The sequence below is a fragment of the Periophthalmus magnuspinnatus genome, chromosome 9, assembly GCF_009829125.3.
Source record: "Periophthalmus magnuspinnatus isolate fPerMag1 chromosome 9, fPerMag1.2.pri, whole genome shotgun sequence".
Lineage (NCBI taxonomy): Eukaryota > Metazoa > Chordata > Actinopteri > Gobiiformes > Gobiidae > Periophthalmus > Periophthalmus magnuspinnatus.
Genome location: NC_047134.1, coordinates 19509302 through 19533912, shown reverse-complemented (window position 1 = coordinate 19533912; position 24611 = coordinate 19509302). Strand labels below are relative to the sequence as shown.

General features: G+C 36.8%; 1 protein-coding gene across 1 annotated transcript in view; it reads right to left on the bottom strand.

Annotated features, from left to right (window-relative positions):
- The window catches only part of hk2 (hexokinase 2), a 45426-nt gene that overhangs the window by 6900 nt on the left and 13915 nt on the right, over positions 1–24611 (bottom strand). Inside the window, exons 6-15 of the mRNA XM_033972729.2 lie at positions 24407–24506; positions 21497–21680; positions 19817–19978; positions 19141–19374; positions 16782–17086; positions 16049–16197; positions 15835–15954; positions 15045–15140; positions 14455–14554; positions 13716–13899 (exon numbers count right to left, since the gene is read on the bottom strand). Of these exons, the coding sequence (XP_033828620.1) occupies positions 13716–13899; positions 14455–14554; positions 15045–15140; positions 15835–15954; positions 16049–16197; positions 16782–17086; positions 19141–19374; positions 19817–19978; positions 21497–21680; positions 24407–24506 (1634 nt within the window). The remainder of the gene's footprint in view (positions 1–13715; positions 13900–14454; positions 14555–15044; positions 15141–15834; positions 15955–16048; positions 16198–16781; positions 17087–19140; positions 19375–19816; positions 19979–21496; positions 21681–24406; positions 24507–24611) is intronic.

The window sequence follows — 24611 nt, the reverse complement described above, 5'->3', positions numbered from 1 at the left end:
GTTGGACATGGCCATGGTAATTTTCCAAAAAAAACCAAAAACTTTTTCACAAACATTGTGGGATTTAAATGGACCCAATGAAGCAATGGCATGCAAATTAGGGCTCTATCTTTTAAGATGGCTCTAGTTCAAATTTTATTTTAAAAAAATGAATAAAAGACCGTCTATTTGTCACAGACTTCTGAAAGATTTTAAATAGAGGCTCTTCATAATGGGGAACAATGTGAGAAAGTCCCATCCTTCTAACTCTTATTATTCCTTAGTAAATAAATCATCTCTGACTGAAAATTGGCACAAATTAGATATTGATTTAAGTTACAACATCGCCAAGAATCTACGTTGCAGGATGGCTCAGTGGTGCCCTCTGGAAAATTAAAATACATTATGAGCTAGTAGGGGGCGGAGCCTATTTTTTCATTGTGGGCAGATAAAAGTTGGTAGGTACATAGAGCATCTTGAGATAGACAAAAACGTATACTATGGCCTCACCCTAAACCACTCCAGCACACCCTGTAAAGTTAAGCCATAATGAGCCGTAAACATTAATCGCCAACATGATACTGGAAATATTGAATCACAGCTTAGGTTGATATGCAGCCCACCCTTCTGCAGTCACAAACAATGCAAGGGCCCTTTATCACTGCCTTTAAACCATCTTAGCCAGAGAAAGGAAATGGTTTCAGAGGGAAGTTAAAGAAGCTATGTTTGTTAGGAAAGACAATCCTTTCTTAAACAGGATTGGAGGCCTCAGACATAATCTCTCACAGATGTATGATTCCATGCTCAGACTCAAAACAAACTAAATAATAAGTAATCTGACCAGAACTGAAGAAGAGGCTTGAATGAGCAGCAAAACCTCTTCACTCCTACAACGATTTGTCCAGTTGACAGATTTAAACTTCGTCTTTTGCTATAACTAAGATTATTGTCACAATAAGTATATTAAAATACTGCAATTATATCAACATCACAGGACTGAACAGCCATATCACATATCTCAATATTGCTGCCCTACCTAGAACCTAGTTCAACTTCAGACACTGTTTACTGTTGATTTTTAGGGCCCTACGACCCTCAGTATCAGCAGATTGTTTGTTCTTGATCTTAACCAGTCCTTGTGTTACTGCTGCGAAAAGACTACGGCTTCAGTGGCCCCCAGGGGGAAAAATATTACTTGAGTGATTTATAATCTATAAATAAAACTGGGAAAAAACTGCTGAGTGACAATATCAAACTAACACTGGAGTCTGCACCTATCAGACCTACTGAATGACTACTTGCGCATAGGGTAAAGAGCGTCTCAGGTGACTCTTTGACAAAACCAGCGCCCCCCTGTTTTGATTCCGCATTAAAACACATTAATGTGCATATTTCACGTAGAATATCTCGTAGAAATGAAAGAAATTATCGGAGGTCGTGTAACTTGGTTGACATCAATATTACTAATAATAACAAACCTAATTCTCTGGCGTCAAATCAATCCCAATCAAACACAAATAAAGCTATTATCCCTAATAAGTTAGGCATATTTGACATGCAAACTTCAAAACAAGGAAGGGACTGGGAATTATTCACATGAATGTGCGTAGTATTATATCTAAATTAGATTACATTAAAGTCTGGGCAGATCAAACAGATCCAGATATATTTATATTTTCTGAAACTTGGTTATCAAATAAAATAAGTGATAAGGAAATCAATATTGAAAACTATAAAGTTTTTCGCTGTGACAGGCAATCTAAAGGAGGTGGCGTTGCCATTTATGTCAAAGATCACCTGTCTGTGGATCTTCTATTCTCCTGTACAAAGCCTAAATGTTTTGAGTATCTGTCTGTGTCTGTTAGTTATGCAAATGATCCTGATAAAAAATTGGCTATTGCTGGTATTTATCGTGCCCCTTCAGCTCCTATAAATGCTCTTAATGACCTGTTTATGATGCTTTCTAAACTGGAAAATTTTGAGGCCCTGATAATGGGTGATATAAATATTAACTGGCTGGAGAAAGAGTCTGAAACTTTGAAAGACCTATGCAATGGCCTAAATCTTACACAATTAATTTCTAATCCAACTAGACCTGATCCTACAAATTTGAATAAAGGCACACTCATTGATGTAATCTTAACAAACAAACCCCATAATTATGAGGCAAATGGTGTTTTTTCCACTTGATTTTAGTGACCATTGTCCAATTGGATGTATCCGAAATACAAAAATGAAAAAGACGCATCCATGTGTAAAGGTCAGAAGATCATATAAACATTTCAATGAGCAGGCCTTCATCTCTGAACTATATTACAGTGACATCGGGTTAACATCAGCATTCCTTGACTTTTTTATTAATACATTTAATGAAATTGTCGACCGGCATGCGCCTAAAAGAAAAATTAGAATGAAAAATTGTAATAATCCCTGGTTCAATTCAGAAACTGCACATTTAATTAGAGAAAGAAATGCTGCCTGGAAAACCGCGCACACAACTAGGTCTGAGTTGGATTGGGCATGTTTTCGTCAGACGAGAAATAAATGTCTATCAGCAATTAGAAAGGCAAAAACATCCTACTTCATGTCTGCATTGATAGAGAGCCACGGAAATCCAACTAAGTTCTGGAGGACAATCAGATCTCTCTCTGAACCTAACAATTATACTTTACCAACTGATATTTTATTAGATTCCGGTATTATAAATTCTAAAGAGGAAATATGTGATGCTTTCAATAGACATTTTATCTCTGCATGTGATATGTTGAACAATGATGGTCCTTCTGATCTTGATTATGTTGAATCTGAACCTCGGACAGATAACCACATTTTTTCTTTAAGACCTTTCAGTTACATGGAGGTCTTAAATGCTCTCCGCTCCATAGACCCAAAGAAGTCCACGGGAGCTGACGATCTCGATCCAAAACTTCTTTTATTAGCTGCCCCATATTTAATTCAACCTCTTTTACACATTTTTAATTTGTCAATTCAAATGGCAATTATACCGGAATTATGGAAAACAGCACATGTTTTGCCTTTACATAAAGGTGGGACAACTAAAAATGTAAATAATTTCCGGCCAATATCTAAATGACCTTGTCTTGCAAAAGTTTTAGAAAAGTTAGTCTCAAATCAAGTTACAGGTTATTTAAATAATTTCTCCATTTTGAAGTCTTATCAATCGGGTTTCAGAAGAGGGCATAGTACTGTCACAGCAACCACAAAAGTTCTAAATGACATTTTCTCAGCCCTTGATGATAAACAAGATTGTGTAGCTCTGTTTATTGATTTAACTAAAGCGTTCGATTCAGTGGATCATGGAGTCCTCCTGAACCGTCTGAAGCAGATTGGATTTGACAATGCTACATGTAACTGGTTCCAAAATTATCTTTCAAACAGAACCCAGGCAGTAGTAGCCGATGGTTTTAAATCAGATTTTTTAACTTTAAGTAAAGGAGTGCCCCAAGGCTCAATTTTGGGCCCCCTACTTTTTACTATTTTTATTAATTCTATTGGTCACAATTTAAAAGAAAGCCACATACATTTATATGCAGATGATGCTGTTTTGTATGCAACTGCTCCTTCTGCTGATCAGGCACTTTTAAAACTGCAGCAAGATTTTAATGAAATCCAAAACTCCCTCATAAATCTTAAGCTGTTTTTGAATGCAAGTAAAACTAAGTATATGATTTTTTCTAAAAAACATTTCAGTAACATGCAAGCTACAAACCTTTACACACTAAATGGTACATCCATTGAAAGAGTCAAAACTTATAAATATCTTGGGTTTTGGCTTGATGAAGACTTGTCCTTTAAAAAACATATCTCAGAATTATGTAACAGTTTAAAATCTAAATTATCATTTTATTACAGAAACAAATATTGTATCCCAATGAGTTACAGAAAAGAAATAGTGCAAGCAACCTTCCTATCTGTACTGGATTATGGGGATGTGGTGTATATGCAGACTTCAGCCTCTGCTTTGAAACCACTGGATCCACTATTTCACTCCGCCCTTCGCTTTGTTACAGGTGATGGATTTGAAACTCATCACTGTACACTCTATGAAAAAGTAGGTTGGCCATCACTGTCTGTTAGAAGAGAACAGCACTGCATTAACTTTATCTATAAGGGATTACTTCAAAAACTGCCAGAATACCTCACCTGCTTGTTAATTATTGATACCGGAACATTTAACACCAGATCACATGACTGCATAAGGCTAAGGACGAGCCACAGCAGAACTGAGATGGGAAAGAGGGCTTTTGGCTGTTTTGCATCACAGAAATGGAATATGCTCCAAGGAAAAGCAAAACTGGACACGTTGGTGACACAATTGCAATTTAATGATCTGATAACAAACTTTTATACACACACCTGCACTTGTTATTGATGTTTTTTATGGACTTATTTTATTTTGATTGTTTTTTCGGTTTGTGTTGTATTTTAAACAGGGCACCCATGAAAAAGAGAGCCCAAGTGCTCTCATTGGGTCCCCCCTGTATAAATAAAGATAAATAAATAAAAATAAATAAATAATACAGAAAAATGGAACAGTTTTCCAAGTCAGTTAAGTGCCAATGAAAAAACTAAAGTGAGGCTCAGTGCTTTGGGATACCTTTTCCTCCCCCAGAGGATATTTCTGTGTTTGTAAATGAATGATTTGACTCAAAGCTCCACAAGTCTAATACTTTTGAACTGAAATGCTGATTTTGCTCACTCTCTAACAGAGTCTAGGGCAGGGGTCTGCAACCACTCTCTAAAGAGCCAGCTCCTCTAGTGCAGGTCTTTGCACTTTGATTGAAGAAAAAAAAAAAAGTTTAAGAAAACACTGGGTATACGTTTGTATTTGACAGTGTTTGTAGCATACCAAAGAGTATTCATTCTATTAAAATTATATTTTTTATTTATATTTTTCTTACTATTCGTCTGAAATTTTACACATAAAATGCATAAAAATACAGGAAATTACATATAATTTGCTCAAAACCCCCAGACCCTCTAAAAATACTTCAAATATGTCTATAAACACAAAACACATCAATACAAAATGTTTCATATTCTTTATGATTTATTAATAGCTGCAAACAGTTGACTTACTTCATCTCGTTATTTTTAAAAAAAAGTAAGGCTCTTTCTGACTTTCATTTGGTTTATGAAGAATTAAGGTGAAGAATTCAATGGATTTAGTGAGAGTTTGGAATGAGATCAAGAGTAAACTTGTTAGGTTTTTTTATGCTTTAGTTATCTGATTAACTGTTAATATCTTATATTAACATACCAGACGCTTATTCAGTTCATTGTATATGAATAAATATAAATATGTTACGTTAGCATGTTGTACTGTTATTCAGCCTGTTGTTCTCCATTTTATTGTTATTATTCTAATTTGCCTTTAAAGATAAAATGCCTGTTCTTGGTCTCGGATTTTGTAAAATAAATTTCCCAAAAAAAATGCGCACTTATACTCCAGTGCGAATTATATGTTTTTTTTCTACACAATAATGAAGAAAAAAAACATATGTTTTTTTTCTTCATTATTATGTATTTTTTTGCTGGTGCAACTTGTACTCCGGAGTGACATATAGTGCAGAAAATATGGTAGTAGCCTGTATAGTATAATATTCTGGTAATATTGAGGCTGGGAAACAATAAAAAATGAACCCATTAATCACAATTCTGACAATAATTATTGTGATTAAAAAAGAATCATACTTTTTTTTTTTTATTATAATGTACTAAATAGTTCATTTAGACAAAGTGGACACTTTAAAGCATTGATGTTGAATTGTTGAAATGATCAACACAGACAAAGCAGACTTATGTTCATAATTGCTCATGTTTTGTCCATTCAGCTTGACACATTTGCACAAATTGAATGGCATTTCATGCCATAACCCTTCATTAATTTATTAGGTTTATAATTAGGCCTATGCATATGTTTATATTGCATTTCACAGACTCACAGAACAACTTGTTTATTACACATGAGATCAGTGTCAGAGTCAAAATTGAAGCAGCGGGCTGTCAAACTTTTCCTTCAGATCTCAGAGTACCAGACACAGAAGGAGAAGAGTGCTCATACAACAGAACAGGAGGAGAGACAGACACCAACAGGGAGAAGAGAGGGCCCGTACAACAGAACATGAGGAGACACACACACAAAGGGAGAAGAGAGGACTCGTACAACAGAGCAGGAGGAGACACACATACAGAGGGAGAAGAACGGGCTAGTAGAACAGGAGCAGGAGGAGTCAAACACACACAGAGGGAGAAGAAAGAGCTCATATGCCAGAGCAGGAGGAGACAAACACGGACAAAGAATGAGAAGCTTGTACAACAGAGCAGGAGGAGACAAACACAAAGGGGAGGCAGGTAAAAATAATGCATTGCATTTTTTTTTCCCTTTAATTGTGTTTAAATGAAATGACACATTGGTTAATTTTCCTAGGATTTTAGATTTGAGAACAAAACAAATAGAGATTTTGTACAGACAAACCATATTAAAGCATATTAAAGCTTTTTTTTAAACAATCACAACAATCAAAGTGCTTAATTGTCCCTGGACGCAAATTCTAGAGTTTGGTGGATGATACTGTATACAGTAAGATTCAAGGTAATAAAAACACCCATAATGATAATGAAATAAGCATACATAAGCTAGATGCACATATGCTAATGCCATACCATTGAACATTTCAGGTAAAGCAATAACATCTTGTGATGTTCCCACCACCAGTGGACCTTTAAAGGTCTACAGCTTTTTTTAAAGCACTTTGGTAGTTGACAGTACATGTTTACAATATAATTAATTAAATACCATTGTCTTGGTTACTTCATGCATGTAGTATCACAGGAAGAATGCTAGTGTAATTATCTGGTAAAGGACATATGTTGTATGTCTTATCATCCGCATTGAGCCTAGTGCTCTCTTAATCCCTTTGTGCTTTGAAGGCTATCAGCTAGTCTTTCTATCTGTTACCACAGTAATTCACCCTCCCTCTGGAGTTGGAAACCACTATGCACACAGCCAGAAATAAGTAGCTGAGGACACACAAATGTACAGATGGGAGCTCTGTGCACACAGTCATTTGAAGAAAACATGTTCCCAACGCAGAAAGATTGGAACATACAGTATAACCCCAACACCCTGCTCTCAATGGCATCACACTGGCCTGTGTATACACTTTGAATATTATTATTTTCAAGGGTCTGACTAGACTGCTAAGAGTATTCTATTGTACGCTATCACAGTGCACAAAGGGGTTCTACAATGAAACATAAACATACTACTGAGAGTATTACAGAGTGAGAGAGGAAGTCAGGTTGGCGCTTCTCCAGCTGTTTTACAGTTTCAGCAATGTCTGAAAATGTCAAACACTCAGTGGAAACATATTTAATTCACCACATTTTGTGTGAGTGACAGTAAATAACATGGTATGGTGGCACACAGAGACCAGTGTGCTAAGGCCATGGGGATTGACTGGGTTGTGCTGAGTCCTGTGAGGGGTTATAATAGTGGCTCATACAGAGGCTGCTACAGACAGACTGTGAATGCTTAACGGCTTATTAGACTGTTGGGCATGATCTATATAAACCTTGATCAATCTTTAATGGACAAATATTATTTTAAATAAAATCATTTGTACAAATTATATATAATACAAATTTTGAAAATGTTTGTAAGAACGCCTTATGTACAAACAAAGAATGTGTCATGAAAGAGGCCTAAAAAGCACAAAATGTTCACTTGATGCCCATTATCACAAGGTTCAAGGCAATTTGGTTTGCAACAGCAGTACACAACACATAGAGACCATACACACAACAATACAAATAATAAATAGGAGTCAGGATGAACAGATCATTCATGTTATCAGAGCTATAAACAGGATTACCGCATTTTCTGGACTATATGTTGCTCCGGAGTATAAGTTGCACCAGCAAAAAAAAAAGCGTAATAATGAAGAAAAAACATATATAAGTCGCACTGGACTATAAGTAGCATTTATTGGGGAAATTTAATTTTATAAAATTCGAGACCAAGAACAGAAATTTTATCTTTAAAGGCAAGTTATAATAATAACAATAAAATATAGAACAACAGGCTGAATAGCAATACAACATGCTATCGTAACACATTTACTGGTATATTAATTCAGCTACAAGAAGCAAGGACAGAAAACTGAACACGTCTCTGGTATGTTTATGTAAGATATTAACAGTTAATCAGATACGCTATGCTAGTGACACAAGAGTACTTTTCACTGATGTCACTGTGGTCATCTTCCTCACAGTTTAAATTAGACTTATGATAAACTAAACTGTTACAATATTTTTCCAACTGAAAAATGTTCACATTATAATCTTGAAAATGAAGGAGAAATAAATAAGGGGAAATTAAATATGAAATGTATAAAAGAAAACGAGTCAAGCAAATTTTCTTACACATATTAGAAACAGGCCAGAGGCATCTATTAGTCAAACAAGTGAACTGTAACAAGTATAATCAGCCGTTACATAACACATATTTATTCAACTACATGAAGCATAGACAACAAACTGAATAGTTCTTTGGTTTGTTAACGTAAGATATTAACAATTAATCAGATAACTAAAGCATAAAAAACAAGCAACAAGTTTACTGTGGATCTCACTCCAAATCACTAAATCCATTGAATTCTTCATCCTCGGTGTCGCTTCTGAACAACTCTGCCTGCTCCAGAAGTAGATGAAGCACTACTTCCGCTCGGCTGTCATACTGGTACACAATTCTACAATTTCACATATAAGTCGCATCTGAGTATAAGTCGCACCCCCCGACAAACTATGACAAAAAGTGTGACTTATAGTCCGGAAATGGTATGGTATGTTTTTTTTAGATAGGTTGTGTAGGGCGTCTCTACCGTAGGACTGGGGGACACGGGATACAATTTTTTAAAAGGTGATCAGATCAAACCACAGATCAGACACTAGTCGCATCAGGTCACTGTTGTCTGCCGCAGGCACTACGTGTGCCATTATTTGCATCTCAGATTGTTTACTTATGCAGTCTTTACCAAAAACAAAGGTAACTAGGGATTTAGAAAAATACAGAGATTAAATATTTTCCAAAGAAAAAGATAAAGATTACATTTTTGGCTGCATCAGTACGCTTTCCCCAGGTTCTTAGAAGGAGACGAGGGTGGGGGGAGTGCAAAGGTTAGGATAACGGGAAAGGAAGAGGACAGGAGAAGAAGGACAAAGGACTAACCACACGGGCCGTTTGTACAGTGGTTTTCTACTGCGGCCTCAGTGGGCGTAACTTTCTCCAAAGCACGAGGATCTAAATTTGCATAGTTACTTACTTTTGTGAGAGTTGTATGTTTCAAAAGAGTAGATATCTCACCAACAGTTTTGAGGATAAGGATTGAGAAAACATACAAATAAACTGGGATAGAAATTAGGGGTGTGAATCTATGGCTGCCTCACGATTTGATTAGATAATAGGGAGATAAAATTTGTAAGAAGGTCAAAATTAATCTGAACTGCTTATGTTTTATTAGGATGAAGTTACCACACCATGCTGCTATGTTGTGTACATGCGAGCAGTGCTTTTCTCACATCTCTCTTATTGTATCCTAGCATGGTCACAAACGTCAGCTTCTACAGTGAAGCTGTCATTTCTCTGTATAAACAGGCAACTGGAATAAACCTATGAGATGGCATCATTGTGAAATTATCAAGAAACACAAGCTTTTCACTTTTTAAAACGTTGTAAATTTTAGCATTCTGAAATAGTTTTTTTTCTGGTCTGGCTGTCATCAGAGCATCTGTCAGCGAGGATTGTATAGTAAAACATCATTTAGACAGTCTAGTTTTTGTTTTAAGGGGTCTACATTGTGGAACTCTCTTTCCTCTAATAATTACCTAAAATTACAGACTGACCCAAACATGTCAATGGGACTCTGAAACTGTGGTTAAAGTCAGGCCAGAGCTGCTCACATAATGTTTGAAATGTGCCTTGCATCCGTCTTATGTCAAAATTTTAAAATTCCTTTCTGCTAAACCCCTTTAGAAGTCAAATCCATATGAAATAAAATAGGCAGCAAATAGGCAGCAGCCTGCTACAGTGTTCCATTGCTGCTCTGAGTGAGAGGGGAGGGGGGGGGGGGCAGAGTGGGAGAAAGGGGGAAATCAAACACGTAAAAGCAGAAGGCTTCAATCATTCTTAAAATTCCAATTATTGAACTGCATCGATTAAAAATTGTTTTATTAGAATTGACAATGCATTTATTTATTTTTTATTACTCCATATACCAATATAAAACTTTGTGCAACAATAGAGACAAAAAGTCAACTCAAAAGACCACTGTTAGCTGCACTCCAGTGAACATGTGTGGCTCTCACACTTTAGCATTATATTAACAATGAATTAGCACTGGGTTGACATAAGCAAAGCCCTTTCAATGTGCAAACATGGATATTCTAAAATAATATCCATGCCAAATGGCTTTAGGAAGCCATTTGGCTGCAAATGAGCTGTCACTGAAGCCAAAATTCTTGTTCACAACCGGATAGAGATTTTAAACTTGGAAGTACTATCTTGTTCAGATAATGTATGTGCTTAATGGTAAAGAATCAGTAGGAAGCATGTTAAGATTAATTAGTTAACTGATAATCATTATTATTCTCTTTTTGCCAGAAAAGTAAACTAGTGTGTGTTTTTTACTCTGGCAAAATAATTCTGATTCTGATAGAATCAGCATCACAATCCCAGCATTGTGAATATTCTGCATAATTTACAGATTTAATGACTTGCAATATGTTAACTGCATAATTCTAGCTAAAATAATGAAAATAAAGGCAAGCCAAAGACTAGCATGACAGACACAAATTTGGCAAATGATACAATGTCATTGCCCAATGTTTTTCTCATTTGTAGTACAACCGGTAGGCATTGCTTCATTTGCTGTCTTGTCTTTTTTTACCATATGGATGGCGCAGCCAGATGTAACATCAGCACAATTGCTCGCATGTTTTCTTCCATTTTGATCCACACTCTCACACAGTCTCTGTGTGGCTATAGCCAATGCGCAAACAAAAAGCAAAGCCTGTTAATGGTACACTCCCTACACTGGCTCACAGAGGCACTTTGAGCACTGAAATGATGTGATGAAAATCTTTGGACTTAAAAAAGACAAGGAACTTCACGGATGTCATCATGTGACGTTAAGCAGAGCTTGCTGCAACATGAGGGAATGAAGCAAAACTGAACTACAGGTACATTTTTGTGGTGGAAAGAACAGGTCAAAAGCTCCAACTCAATTTAGCAAAATCTAGGCCAATGGTGTACTTGACTGCAGATGGAGCATAAACTAATTGAGGGGTTATAGAAGCATTAGTTAACACAGAACTTCTTCTAAATTGCACTATGTGCAAAAATGTAGTTTAACACACTTAAATACAGTTGAAACCAGAACTTTACATACACAATATAAAAAGATACATACGTTGTTTTTTTTTTGCTTTTTTTCCTCACAGTCGAACATGAAATCAGACCAAACTTTTCCTGTTTTAGGTCAATTAGGATTACCAAAATTATTTATATTTGCTAAATGCCAGAATAATGAGAGCCAGAGTTTTTAAGACAATGTTTCATTACTTTCTTTAAATTCAGATATTTACATACAATTCATTAATATTTGGTACCATTGCCTTTAAACTGTATGACTTGGGTCAAACATTTTGGATATCCTTCCACAAGCTTCTCAAAATAGCTGGCAGGAATTTTGGCTCATTCCTCCAGACAGAATTGGTGTAACTGAGCCAAACTTTTGACTTTGAAGAAAGAAATGAAACATTGTCTTTAAAAATCCTTCTCTCATTATTCAGGCATTTAGCAAATAGAAATAATTTTGGTAATCCTAATTGATCCAAACAAGAAAGATTTAGTGTGATTTCATGTCAGACATGTCTTTTTATATTGTGTATGTAAACTTCTGGTTTCAATAGTAGCTGATCTTAGTTAGAAGAACCTTAAATTTAGCAATCCTTTACTATATGATGCTTGTATCAAACCATTTGCCCAACATGTCAGACTTCTTTCCTTCAAATAAACTGTCCATTACTGATTTTTCTAGATGTCTGTGTAACTGGTGAGATTATTCATTTTATGGTAGTTTCTCTGCTACAAATGTACACAACAATAAAAAGCAAAGTCCATCATTCACTTTTGGTTGCCTCAAAATTAGTGCTGTGACTTTTAATTATTCTGATCATTCACAATTATTTGTGCACGCCATTGCACACCGATTTTAATGTAGTAATTAAACTGTAGCATAAAACTTAAATTTAATAACAATATAATTTTGACCATGTAAAAAGCAACTATCTTATTTAATGATTTTATGCTAGGGTGTGCTATAATCGTCTGGTGAAATTTCTCGTCAGTATTACTCATTTTAGCGCTCAAATATCATCTTTATTTCCTTCACAAAGAGCGCATCTCCCTGGAGTCTTGGGTTTGATCTGCTGCACAGAGCCAAGCCATTCTGTGTTTCTCAGCTCTGTGCTTATAAACACGAGTTGCTGAGTAGTCTGCTGCCAGGTCTCTGTTATCACTGAAAAGGCTCATTTAAGCTCCATTTCAAGAATAGCTGCCATCAACACCTTCATATTGCTAACAGTTTCTAATGTCAGCACTATGTTCTTTACCAGAGGGCACTCATAGTTAGCTGAAGAATTAACCAAACGTAGTAGAAAAAAGCTGTAATAAATCAACCATGGTGACACCCACATCCTCTCATATCTCCCCCAGACTCTCCAACCAGTAGGTCAGTTGACTTTTGTGCACAGTGCAGCAAAAAGGTTGTTCCTGCCCCTAGAGCTATGAGAACAGCTCCTGTTTGGTAGCAGCTTATTGCTGGCATGTCAGTTAAGCAGAGAACTTTGTTGGACAGGGCTGTCCTACAACTATGCTGGGATTAGCAAGATTTTCCAAGTGCAGCTCTACCATTTTTGTTTTTGCTATCTTGAGAACAAAAGCAAACTTCTCGCTCCTAATGAATTGGCTCTATGAGTTCTATGAGTAGGAGAGCTCACTGGACCCATTCGGGTGTGCAGAAGTGGTCAGACATGCACCACAACAAAAGTAATATAGCGAAGTTATATTACAGTTTAGGCCTGCAATATACCTTCAGTGAGGTTTTGTACAAACCACATGTAATTTCCTATATTCTGGTGCATTTTAGATGTAAAATTAGCAACTGCTCTGCGTCTGCTCCAGCATAAAGATGGCCCTTAAAGAGCCCCTTTATGAACCACACATTCTCCCACACTCCCAGCATTTAATTTATTTATTTATTAGGACAATGTACAATTACATTAAGCACAGTGGCAGAGATGCTTGTACCAGATTCTAGCTTTGCAGCTAATTTCCATCATATTAGGGCCCTCACTGCCTTGGAATAGCTTGTGCCTCCCGTCAGAGCCGTGAAACTGTCCATCTCAGAACAAACATCTCTGCACATCTGCACACACTCAGTAGTGGTCCAAACTCTACTATAGACTATGTTCCCTTTAAAAAAGAAATAATACAGCTGCTGTTGCTGCTGCATAAGCTTGCAGGACTTGTTGCCCTAAGTACTGCTTTATGGGGCTGCACTTGCTGCATGTGTACCCATCAACGTCTTGCTATTATTAGCTACTATAACAGTAACCTTTGCACTGTTTTGCACATTAGTGTAGAAGCTTACCTCTGTTTTCCTGGTGTGGTTGAGGTTTCATCCACAGTGCGATCAAAGTCAGTGCAAAAATCATCCAGCTCTCCATTTTCCCCAAAGGCTCCCCACTCCATGTTCACACACATAAGGCCCTCGTCTCCCTCAACGCGTTCAATGTTTCTCATCTCCTCCATGTAACAGACATTTGTTCCTGTGCCTGTTTAAGAGATAGTTTAATTGATTAATTCCTAGAATGCTTTGATCCACATTCACCCCAGGTTCTCTCCACACATCCTGCAAGTGTGGAGCGATGTGGACTTCAGGTAAGTGTACTCCCCCGTAATGCATTTCACTGGAACAGCACAGCAAGAGCAAACCTAGCAACAAGCACTAACTGGTCACAATGCATTATATTTTTACGTAGACTTTCTAGTTAACAACACGTTAAACACTTTCGATTTGTTTATAGCTAATTCAGCAAATGATTATAGCAGGCTGTGACTTTGATTCATTTAACAGTAGTTTAACATCATGACTGGTAACTGTTTCATGCTGCTTGAGCAATCATGCTATGCAAGTCACCTGAAGTGGGGTGCTAGGGTGGCTTTATATTATTTTTGTGTTTGGGATCACAGTAAATTTCTAGCTGAATGGCTAACCCATGTGTGTGGCTCAGTTCATCCATCTACCATTTAAACCTAGTCGGTCAGCCCAGTCCCCTATATTAGCCTCACTCAATGGCTGTATGTAGATTGCTTTGGGACAGACTTACCCACAATAAGACCCACTTCACATTGGGGGTCCTCATAACCACAGGTCATCATTGTTCCAACTGTGTCATTCACCACCGCCACAAAACTCAAATTGAATTCCTAAAAACAGCAATAAGAGCAAGAAATTACTCATCTTTAATTCAGTGTCTGCCACAAAGTGTGTTCTGTTAATACACCGCCTTTCTCTAAGATGATAATTGTCTCACAAAGTTATAATTATAAGAGCTAATAATTATTCACCGGAGACCTCTTTTATTCTCTCAGCAGTATGCTCTGGTACAATTGCAGGTTGTAGCATTTAGTCAAGTCATCAAATAAATTACCTGAAAGTAATTTCAGTTCTTAACTTATTTATTTGGCATAAAATTTGTGGCAGATACCCTACCAACTAAAATGGTTTTCATTTATCCATATCTAGCAGCAGCAGAAGTATACCGGCCCTTATTAATTATTCCATGTATAATCACATCTGTGAGAAACTTGTAAAATGTATCATCTCTTTGGTCTGTGACCAGTGACGGTATGCACACTGAGAACTTCTAATACTTGTACTGTATTGTACTGTATATATAGAAAGTGTTTGATATACTCCTCTCCGGCGAACTGCTTCTTTCAGTAATGTCACTACATCTCGACCCTCGCACCCACTGGCTTTAAACCCTTTGGTCCATTTCAGAAGAATCCCCTGGGAAGACAAAAGGAGAGTAAGCAGGAGCAGAACAAACATGAACTACCATGTAACTGGAATGGGTAAGTGTATTGTCTAAGGACACAACAGTTGTATATTGACTGCACGCTGTGCTACCCTTGCTTCATGGCAACAAAAAAGTAGATGAAATAAAATGTACAGAATGTCCATTAGTAGCATTGCCCTATGCTTAAAAAGTTGCCTACGGATAAGAAATGTACTCATGAACCATGAGAATCTATGCATCAGTGTAAATATGCATAAGCTTTGTTATACACTAATAAAAACTATGTATTTGAAATAATTTTTAATATTTTGTTATTTGATTGGGGCAGAGCATGTACATTAACATATATGAAACTAATCCAGTCCAGATTACAATTCATAAAAAGCATGATTCAGGTTTAGCATTACACCCTAATACCACAAACTTTTTTTTTGATTGCTCAACCATGATCCCTTGTAAGTGTTTTTAGGTTCATTTGTCAATCCCCAAACTTGGCAAAAGAACTGGAAAAGCGTAACATGGATTTAGTACTGATGAACATAAAATAGATGTTGCTAAAAGTGTCTTGTAGAATAAAACATCTGAGGCTGTTTCAGATAATAAGGCTTTTCCTTGTTTGTTGTTTTAATGTATGCACACAAAATATTCTGTCAAAAAAGAGTGAAGGATGTTAATATTAATTACCTCATCCAATCTGCTTTGATAACAAGGAAATGAGAAGGTAAATCCAAGTGGCAAAGACACCCCCTTCATCCCCTTGTACTCCAGGAAGTCAGCCATGTAAGACACAATGTGGTTGAAAAGCTAAAAACAAAAAATAAAAAAACATCAAAAATAATATTCACCAAATCTTTAAGGCTTGCTCATTTACAATACTATGTAATGTTGAAAATTTTACCTCTTCTCCTGTGCCTTGCATGATCTCCTGTGGTATGCTATATATTTTTTGGTTCATTTCAACCTTATGCTTTGTACCTGCTCGTACTCGGACCAACAACACTCGAAAACTGGAGCCACCAAGATCTAAAGCCAAGAAATCGCCATGTTCTGAAGAAGACATACAAGATTACATATGAAACATCCATTGACTTGTTTTGAGATATTATTCATTCAAAACTTCTACATAGTTTTATTTTTTTTTTAAAGGGGCTATTTTACTTTTGTAGGGTATAAACTGTTAACGTATAAAATATTTAGATCACCGTGTTACCTTTTATTTGTTTGAAAATGATATATTCACCGACAGCAATAGTTAACATGTTTTATAAGTTTCACTTCAGTTTTTTGATGCTCTGAGTTTCACCTCCCTTTGCTCTCCGCATTAAACCACTCCCTCTTCGGAGGCGCTATCACAACATAATCAGTGTGCATCTCACTAATGAAACTACTGCACATCGCCTCAGGTTTGTCAAGTTGCTGGGTACAGTTTTCTATCATACTTTTGTATATTTATGGCTGTGTGCTGGATGACATCTAAAAACTCTTCAGGCATGTTTTGATGAGGAAACAAAAAAAAAAATGTATGCAATACCATCTCTTTAAGTTTTGCTCATTACATTACTCGTGATGACCACTTCGGATTTTTAGACACATATAAGAGATCAAAGAAAAGGCCTGAAAGGTGCCTGCACCTGTCCCATTTGGCGTAGAGCGGACAAAGGAGGGCAGCATCTTGACACTGGCCTGTTGGTGAGTTTGTTTGGATAGCCCTTTTAACATGGCATCACTCATTCGCTCCTTCACGTCCAGAAGCTGCTCATGGCTCAGACGCAGAGTGTCCAAGATGCGTTTTCGCTGGGCTTGCTGGACTGCCAAACGGTACGCCACAGCAGTCACCATGGCTGCGCCTTTACCACTGCCGTCCTGGGATTGGAGGAAACGCATGTCCACATCAGGCACAAGTCGGCGGACCATCTTGTGGAGTCGTCTAGCAAACCTGAGGGGAAAAAATAGATGATAAATACGTAGCAGTTACTCCTAGCATTATATCAAACAACAAGACAGAGGACATCATGTTGTATTCTCTACAACAGTGGTTCTCAACCTTCTTCAGTAATGACACCCATAATAACAACCTTTTGCATTTGTGAGCCCTGAGGGTAACCCGCAGTATTATAAAATAGCCTGTCTAGTGTTTCTTTTTATTTGATAATATTGTTCGAGGATATTCAGATATTCAGAGGATATTGATCACCTCATTCATTTAAAAAAAAAAAAAAAAAGAAAAAGAAGATAAAACATTGTAATAATCAAAAAAGACTACATTTATTGCACATTAAAGGGGATATATTAGGCTAAACTGACTTTTAATTTATTTTCCCTTGCCATTGACCCCATCAAAGTTGCATTTGGCACAAATGAAAAAAATCTGCTCGCATAGTTCAGGCTAGCAAGCAGCAACTATCCATGCTGCATGTTGTCAGAAGGGCAGCATGCAGCACTTTGTTGTGTAGCATTTACATTAACAGTGCTAAATTTTTCAACCTGGAAGTAACAGACTTAATTGCAATTTAAAATGTCCAAAATATAACATAATGATGTAGAGGTGCCATAAATTCTAACTATATAGCAGACAAAAGCATAATGTCTCCTTTAAAATCTAAAAAAAAATCTAAAAATACAAGCTAATCCATTATTGAATCATCACAAAACCCAACTGGGTCAGCTAATGGAGGTGCTGCCAGCATCTGCCACATAATACTTTTTGAAAGAGTCGAATGTACAAAGAATCACATACTATTACAATTGAAATTAATTAATACAATAAATGCTTGATTAAGTTTAATACTATGTGCAGTAAATCTATTGGTGGTCCCCAGATTGATAGCTCTCAATTCACTCACTGCGCATAATACTTTTAAGTTTTACCAGGATTTTACATCTAGGGCTGGGCTATACCACAATGAAAATCTAATTGTGCCCACTATGGTACATTTAGAAAGACAAAAAGAAACAAATCCAAAATGCTCATGAAGTTTACTTGTGTAGGTAGTAAGTCTGTATTGTTGATGGTGCTCATTGGCGGCTGGAAGATAGAATTTTGAAAGAAAAACAAAAGCCAAAGCACTCTTCATGTATTAGTTTAAAAAAAAAATATGTCTGGACTAATAAAGGCAACCTTCTTCAAGGTGTCACAGCCTAAAGAAGGCTGTTGAGGGCTGCTACGTGTTCAGCACATGCTTTAAAATGTTTTGAAATGATTTAACCCAGACAAATAAATTTGTTTTTTAAACTAATACAAAGAACTTATGTTAAAGTTATTTAGATGACTGAGTATTGTTAAGATCTTGTAGTGAGAAAATGTTTAGCTTAATTGCTGTTCACTATATAAAGTTGTCCTCTCAGAAACCTTGCTTTACAAAGTATTTGTATCTTTTTGTCTGGAAAAATACAATGTTGAGTGTTTCTGTATCAAGGTGAGAGCTACTTTCTACAGCCAAACAGAATTGATGTTTAGGTGTGATTGCATGGTAATTGCTCAATTGTAAACTTTGCTGCACCTGCGTGAAAACCTTTGCAATCAGCATGTTTTTCTCTCTTTTCTCTCTTTCTCTCTTCTCTCTCTACTTTTTTAATTTGGTCCTTCACTACAGTGCATGTGAAATTACCAACATTATATTTCTGCAGTTTGTTTCCTGTAGCAACAATTGTAAATTCAGGACTACTTTTCTGTATTTACCTTCAAAAACATAATTCACTTTGGAATTTTTCTAGTTAGACCTGAGTCGGACCAGGCTGTCTGTCAAGTTAATGAATGGTGGCTTGAACCCAGCTTCAATAAAGCATGAATGAGGGCTTGGAGCTTTCCATGACTGATAACTAGCTTATTAGAAAAGTAATTAATGCATTTAGTTGGCTGGTTTTAGACATGATCTCCATTCTTCACTATGTCCATCGTAGCAGCAGGACCTCATCAGAGAGTGTCCACTCAACCTCCATTTATCTCAGGCAAACGTTTATGTCTCCAGTGGATGAATCTGTGCCTCTTACTGTGGATGATTCTTGTACACAGATCCATCCACTCCGACAGTAGTCCTCAGTTTCTCTGCGGCCTTGTTGTCCCGTATTTGTCGTAGGATGGAAGCGAGTGTGGCAGCGACCAAATGTGCAGCTCGTGTGGAGACAATCTCACAGACGCGCTGGGTTCCAATGCAGTCTTCAACAGTGGGGTTCAAACCAAAACCCTGCAGGACTCTCTCAGCTTCTGCCAGACCTATCTCCTTACTGCAAAAGACAGGAACAGAGTAGAACTTTATCATTAGTTCACAGAAACGAAAGTTGTTTCTGCTACTTTGCAAAGGAATTAACTTCATCTCCCTATGATCTGATTTGTTATAGCAGATTTTCATTTTTCCCGGAAACATTCATTATCTAAAATCTACAATTATAATTAAGGCAAAATGTGGACATGCCCAATATTGAAGTGAGTAAAAAAAAACCATAAAACATAAAAATAAAACAACAATCTGATAATTGTTGTTAAGGGTTAGCTGCATGAAGAAGATGTTTGTATTGTATTAGTGTAAAAACAGTGATGGTCAATGAATACATTCCTACATGTAATTGCTATGAGCTATAACAGTCTAATTGCGGTGATCTGAACCATATCAGTAACAACATTCCATCACATACTCTGACAAAACCTTTAATGTTGCGCCATACTGACCTCTCATTCTCGATGGCATAGACATAGCTGGTTTTGAAGTGTCCTGTGGTGAGGAGCTCTGGAGTGGCTCTGCCGTGAAATAAGAGCCCCTGTTTGGTCATTTTCACCAGGATGAGGCGCACCAGCTCACCCATGTACATACCACTGATCATCTTCTCAAACCTGAAAGAGTAATGCAGATTGGTCATTATTTTGTACTATACAACTCAAGGGAACAGGATTCAGACTGCCCTAATCGGCACCAAGCAAGTCCAGTCCAAAAGTGAAATGTTTTCACTATAGGATGAAAAAAACAATAGTTTTCAGATGCACTGACGGTGTCTTTAAAAAGACTGAATCCTATAAGAAAAGGATATAGAAATGGGCTTTTCAAGCCGTCACCACTGAGCAAAGAAGTCTTTGTGCTTTTGATTCAAATGTAACTGGTGCATATTAATAAATAATAATTAATTGTAATTAAAAATAACTGTAACATTTGTGATAAAAGTGACTGAATATAAATAGGCTAACTATAAGACCAATTACTACAGTGATAACAGTGTTTTCTCTGTCAAAACATATCTATTTTATGTGGCCAAAACAATTTGATTCATTTATTTATTTAATTTTTGGCATTTTATTTCTTTAAATTTTCATTGTGAGAAAACAGTCAGGGGACATACAAGACAGTCTGACCTCACCAGCAGAAAGACCACTTGTACCTTGGGATTTCAATCATTAATCACGGCAGCAAATTGGGGCGAGGGTGAGGTTATTGGCAGTAATTTGAGGGTTTTGTTCATGATTCAGTTCCTTCTCCCAAACTGCACAGGACACAATTGACGACTGACAGCATGTTATATTTGATTATGGGGATGGAATCAAACACACTGAAACTCAATCCACTTGGAGCATATTGTCTATATGGTTTATGTACATTTTTTAATACATTTGTGTGTATGAAATGCTCACAAATAATCCAAATAAACATGTATTTTTTTAATTAACCTATTCTTGTTCTTAGCTTACCAATTGAATTACGTTTGTTTTTATGTGTAGCTCAAAACAGTAAACTTGCGATATTTGTGAGTTCACAAACTCACACTATATTATATCACTCACACATCTGTGCTTGCATCTGGATGGTCAGTTCAATTACAGGGCAGCAATGAAATCAAAACATGGCAACACTGAAAGAGGTACCTATTTTAGCAAAAACATTGACAAACATTCTGCGGGAAACGCTCTTTTCTCTCAACTCTATTCAACAAAAGTTTAATTTCTCAACTTGTTTCGGTGCTGTGATGCTTCAACCAATCAGCATAACACATTCATCTGAATGATGCACCTTTTCCTTAAAAAAAAAAAAAAAAAAAAACCTACCCCCTATCCAAGATCACTTCTATAAATGAGTCAATAATTCAGACTCTGGGTTGTACATGTGGGGTTAAAAAAATATCACCTAGCTATTTTTCTACAACAAATACATTTAAATGAAAATCTGTTGCTTTCTATGGTGACATGCCGCAATGAAGAGGCAGGGCACATCAGTTGTTTTAAACAGGAATTCAATGGACTGACCTGTTTCTATTAATTACCCCAAAACAAATGCATATGAGCTTGTTGTATAATATATTTGGTATCCAGGCCTGAAATGTTTTATCCCATGCAATTAAAACAATCTGCTCTATCTACACTCACAGCTGCTGTCCTGGGTTGAGGGACCCAGCGTCGATCTCTCTGTCGATGTCTGTCCTAAGGTCGTCCAAAGCTCCGTCATCTCCGAACGCTCCCCACTCAGTATTCACACACATCCGGCCTTCATCTCCGTCCAAAACCTCCAGGTGCCGCATCTGCTCCATATAACAGGCGTTGGTCCCTGTGCCTTAAAGAAATTACACATAATCATTAATATAGGCTCAATATTATATTCTAAAACGTCAGTAGTCATATAATTATTTGTTTACAAAGATATCGCACATATTTATGAACATTTAAAAATGTAAATATGTAAAGAGGATATGGCTAATTTCCATATTCAGTCCCTCGGCAGGTTGGTGTAAAAGAGTGTGTACATGACAGGGAAAAGACCAGCAACAACCATACAAAAGCAAATGTAACACACCAGTACACTCACTATACACACATCCCATGCTCTACATATACAATTATAGAACAGTTCATTTGAAAAAGTTAAAAGTTAAACCAGCAACCCCTCAATATAAAAATGTAATTTAGTTATACATAGTGGCATATTTGACCCTCAGTCACTGGTTTAAAGCTTTTGAAAATGTTGTTAGTGTTGAGAGCTGTATATATGAGCAGGCAGTGTGTTCCTCTTTTCGTAAACGGTACAGAGCAGTCACCTCTACAATTTCTTTTCAATTCCATCACACAGGTTAGAGGTCCATAAAATTCATAAATTTAAACCTAATGAATATAGCAATGACCAGGTGTAACATTTTCTCTGAAAAACGTTATAAAATTTAAAAGCAAAGCTTCAGTGATTCGCATCTTTTTAAATTATAGAAATATTGTCATTTGAAAATTTTCTATCTTCTAAATCTATCTTATAATCCTATAAACAGTACTATTGTATCTTTATGTTGTTCTAACTGTTCTCCACTGTACACACACCAAAGGGGAGTAAACAGAAACAAGATGATGCTTTCATGACAATGATAGGCTAAAAGACAGACTGAAAAAGAGTCCAATAAGAAGCAGTGTTAGGTGGTTGTAAAGATTTACCTAAGATTTCATTAGTTGCCATCCAGACAATTGCTAAATAACGTCGGCTAGACAAAATGTCACAAAATAGTCATCTCTACACGTGGTAACTGCACCGATTAATATTTCTATTTAGCTCTCATGTATATGTTTACACTATTATGTTAATGTATAAAGGTTATGTATAATTTAGGATGTGTTTGGTAAATGCGCTGATCACCATTATCTGACACGTAAAGAAGTGATGTTGTTTCCCCTGCTTTACTGTTGCTATATACAAATGATATCTCTGTTTTAACAACGATGAGGTCTGGGAAGAAAAAATGCCTATAACTAAGGCTGATTGTAGATGCATTTGGGCATTTGTCGTAATAGCCTAACTATAATTTGACACTTGGCAGAAGTCATCGGCAGCCTTGGGGTTTCCACCGAGAAAGTTGCTTGCCAAGAGCAAGCAACTTAACTGTAGTTTTTTTATTCACTTTGCACTCTGTCTCTCTCCGTCTTTTTCACATTGGCTTTTCTGTGCGTGTTCCAATCTTCTTGTGTTCCAGAGCTCATAATTATCAAGCGCTTACTCATGTGCAAAAAAAATAACTGAGCTAAAAGTGGAACAAAAACCTGACACCGTTTATATTTGCATGTGCATGTGGTTAGACATTAGCAGATGGCACACCCTCAATTCCACCTTCATCAGCAACAGTATAAGAAGCCTGCTCCTCACTATCCCCTTGCCAGTTACAAACTCCCTCCTAGTGACCATCTTGTCCTAACTGCTCCTTGTTCAGCTTCTCTGCTTGTTCATGTGTCAGTCGGTCATAAACCAGGGTTAACCTTACCAGCTGTGCTCAGTTTCTTGGTCCTGTGAGAAAGGTGAAAGCTAGTTCAGACTTTAGGGGTGTGGTGTAAAATCAAACTAAAATAAAAGCACTTTTTGGAGACTTTCTGGAGTGAGTACACCCTTTAGGCTGAATTATTTAATAATTTCTGTGGAAAAAAAATGTCTAGCTCTAGAGATTAATTATGGTGTTAATTTACATTGATTATTGAGTGCTTGAATGCTTGAGGGCCAAATTAGATAGTCATAGTTTTTGGCCCACAGAAACATAGAGAGTGTTAGCAGTTACCTCCAGTCTTTCTCTCTAAAACCTTCAAATCAGGCTAGAAATCTAGGGGTAATAGTGGACTCAGACTTGAACTTTAACAGCCACAGCAAATCAATAACATCTGCAGCTTTTTACCATCTAAAAATCATTGCAAAAATCAATACTGTATACTGTCAAAACCAGACTTAAGAGAGACTTATCCATGTATTTATCTCCAGGTTAGACTAATGTAACGGCCTGCTCACTGTCCTGTGCTCAGGTGTCTGCACTGGCATCCTGTGTACCAGCCTCCCCATGGCCTAGCACCAAAGTACACCTCTGACATGGTAGTGTCATATGAACCATCTCACACTCGGAGGTCTTCAGGGACCAGCCTCTTGCTGGTGCCCAGAGTCAGGACTAAACATGGAGTTTTATGCAGCTAAAACCTGGAACAGTCTTCCTGAAGATGTGAGACAGGCCTCTACTTTGACAGTGTTAAAATCCAAGCTCAAAACCATTCTGTTTTGCTGTGCATACGGCTGAAAGGTTTTTATTCAGCACTTTTCTCCTTTAATGCTAATTTTATGATGATTATTTATAATTATTTCTGTTTTGATTTATTGTATTGTGATGTTAATGTCCTACCTATTCTGTAAAGCACTTTGAATTACCTTGTGTGCACATTGTGCTATACAAATAAACTTGCCTTGCCTGCCTAGATAAATTTTGCATTTTTATCACAAGTTACATTAAATAAAATAAAATTATGTGACTAGTGACTGCAGCGTCTACTTACCTACAATGAGCCCAATCTCACAGTGCTTGTCATCATAGCCACAGGTCATCATCGCTCCAACCGTGTCATTGATTACTGCTACAATGTCAATGTCAAAATCCTGCAGCAACAGAGACCAAATGAATATTATGTTCAACATTTTTCACACATTATAGCATGATAATATGATCACAATAGCATGGTAACTTCAATTTGAATTATGGCA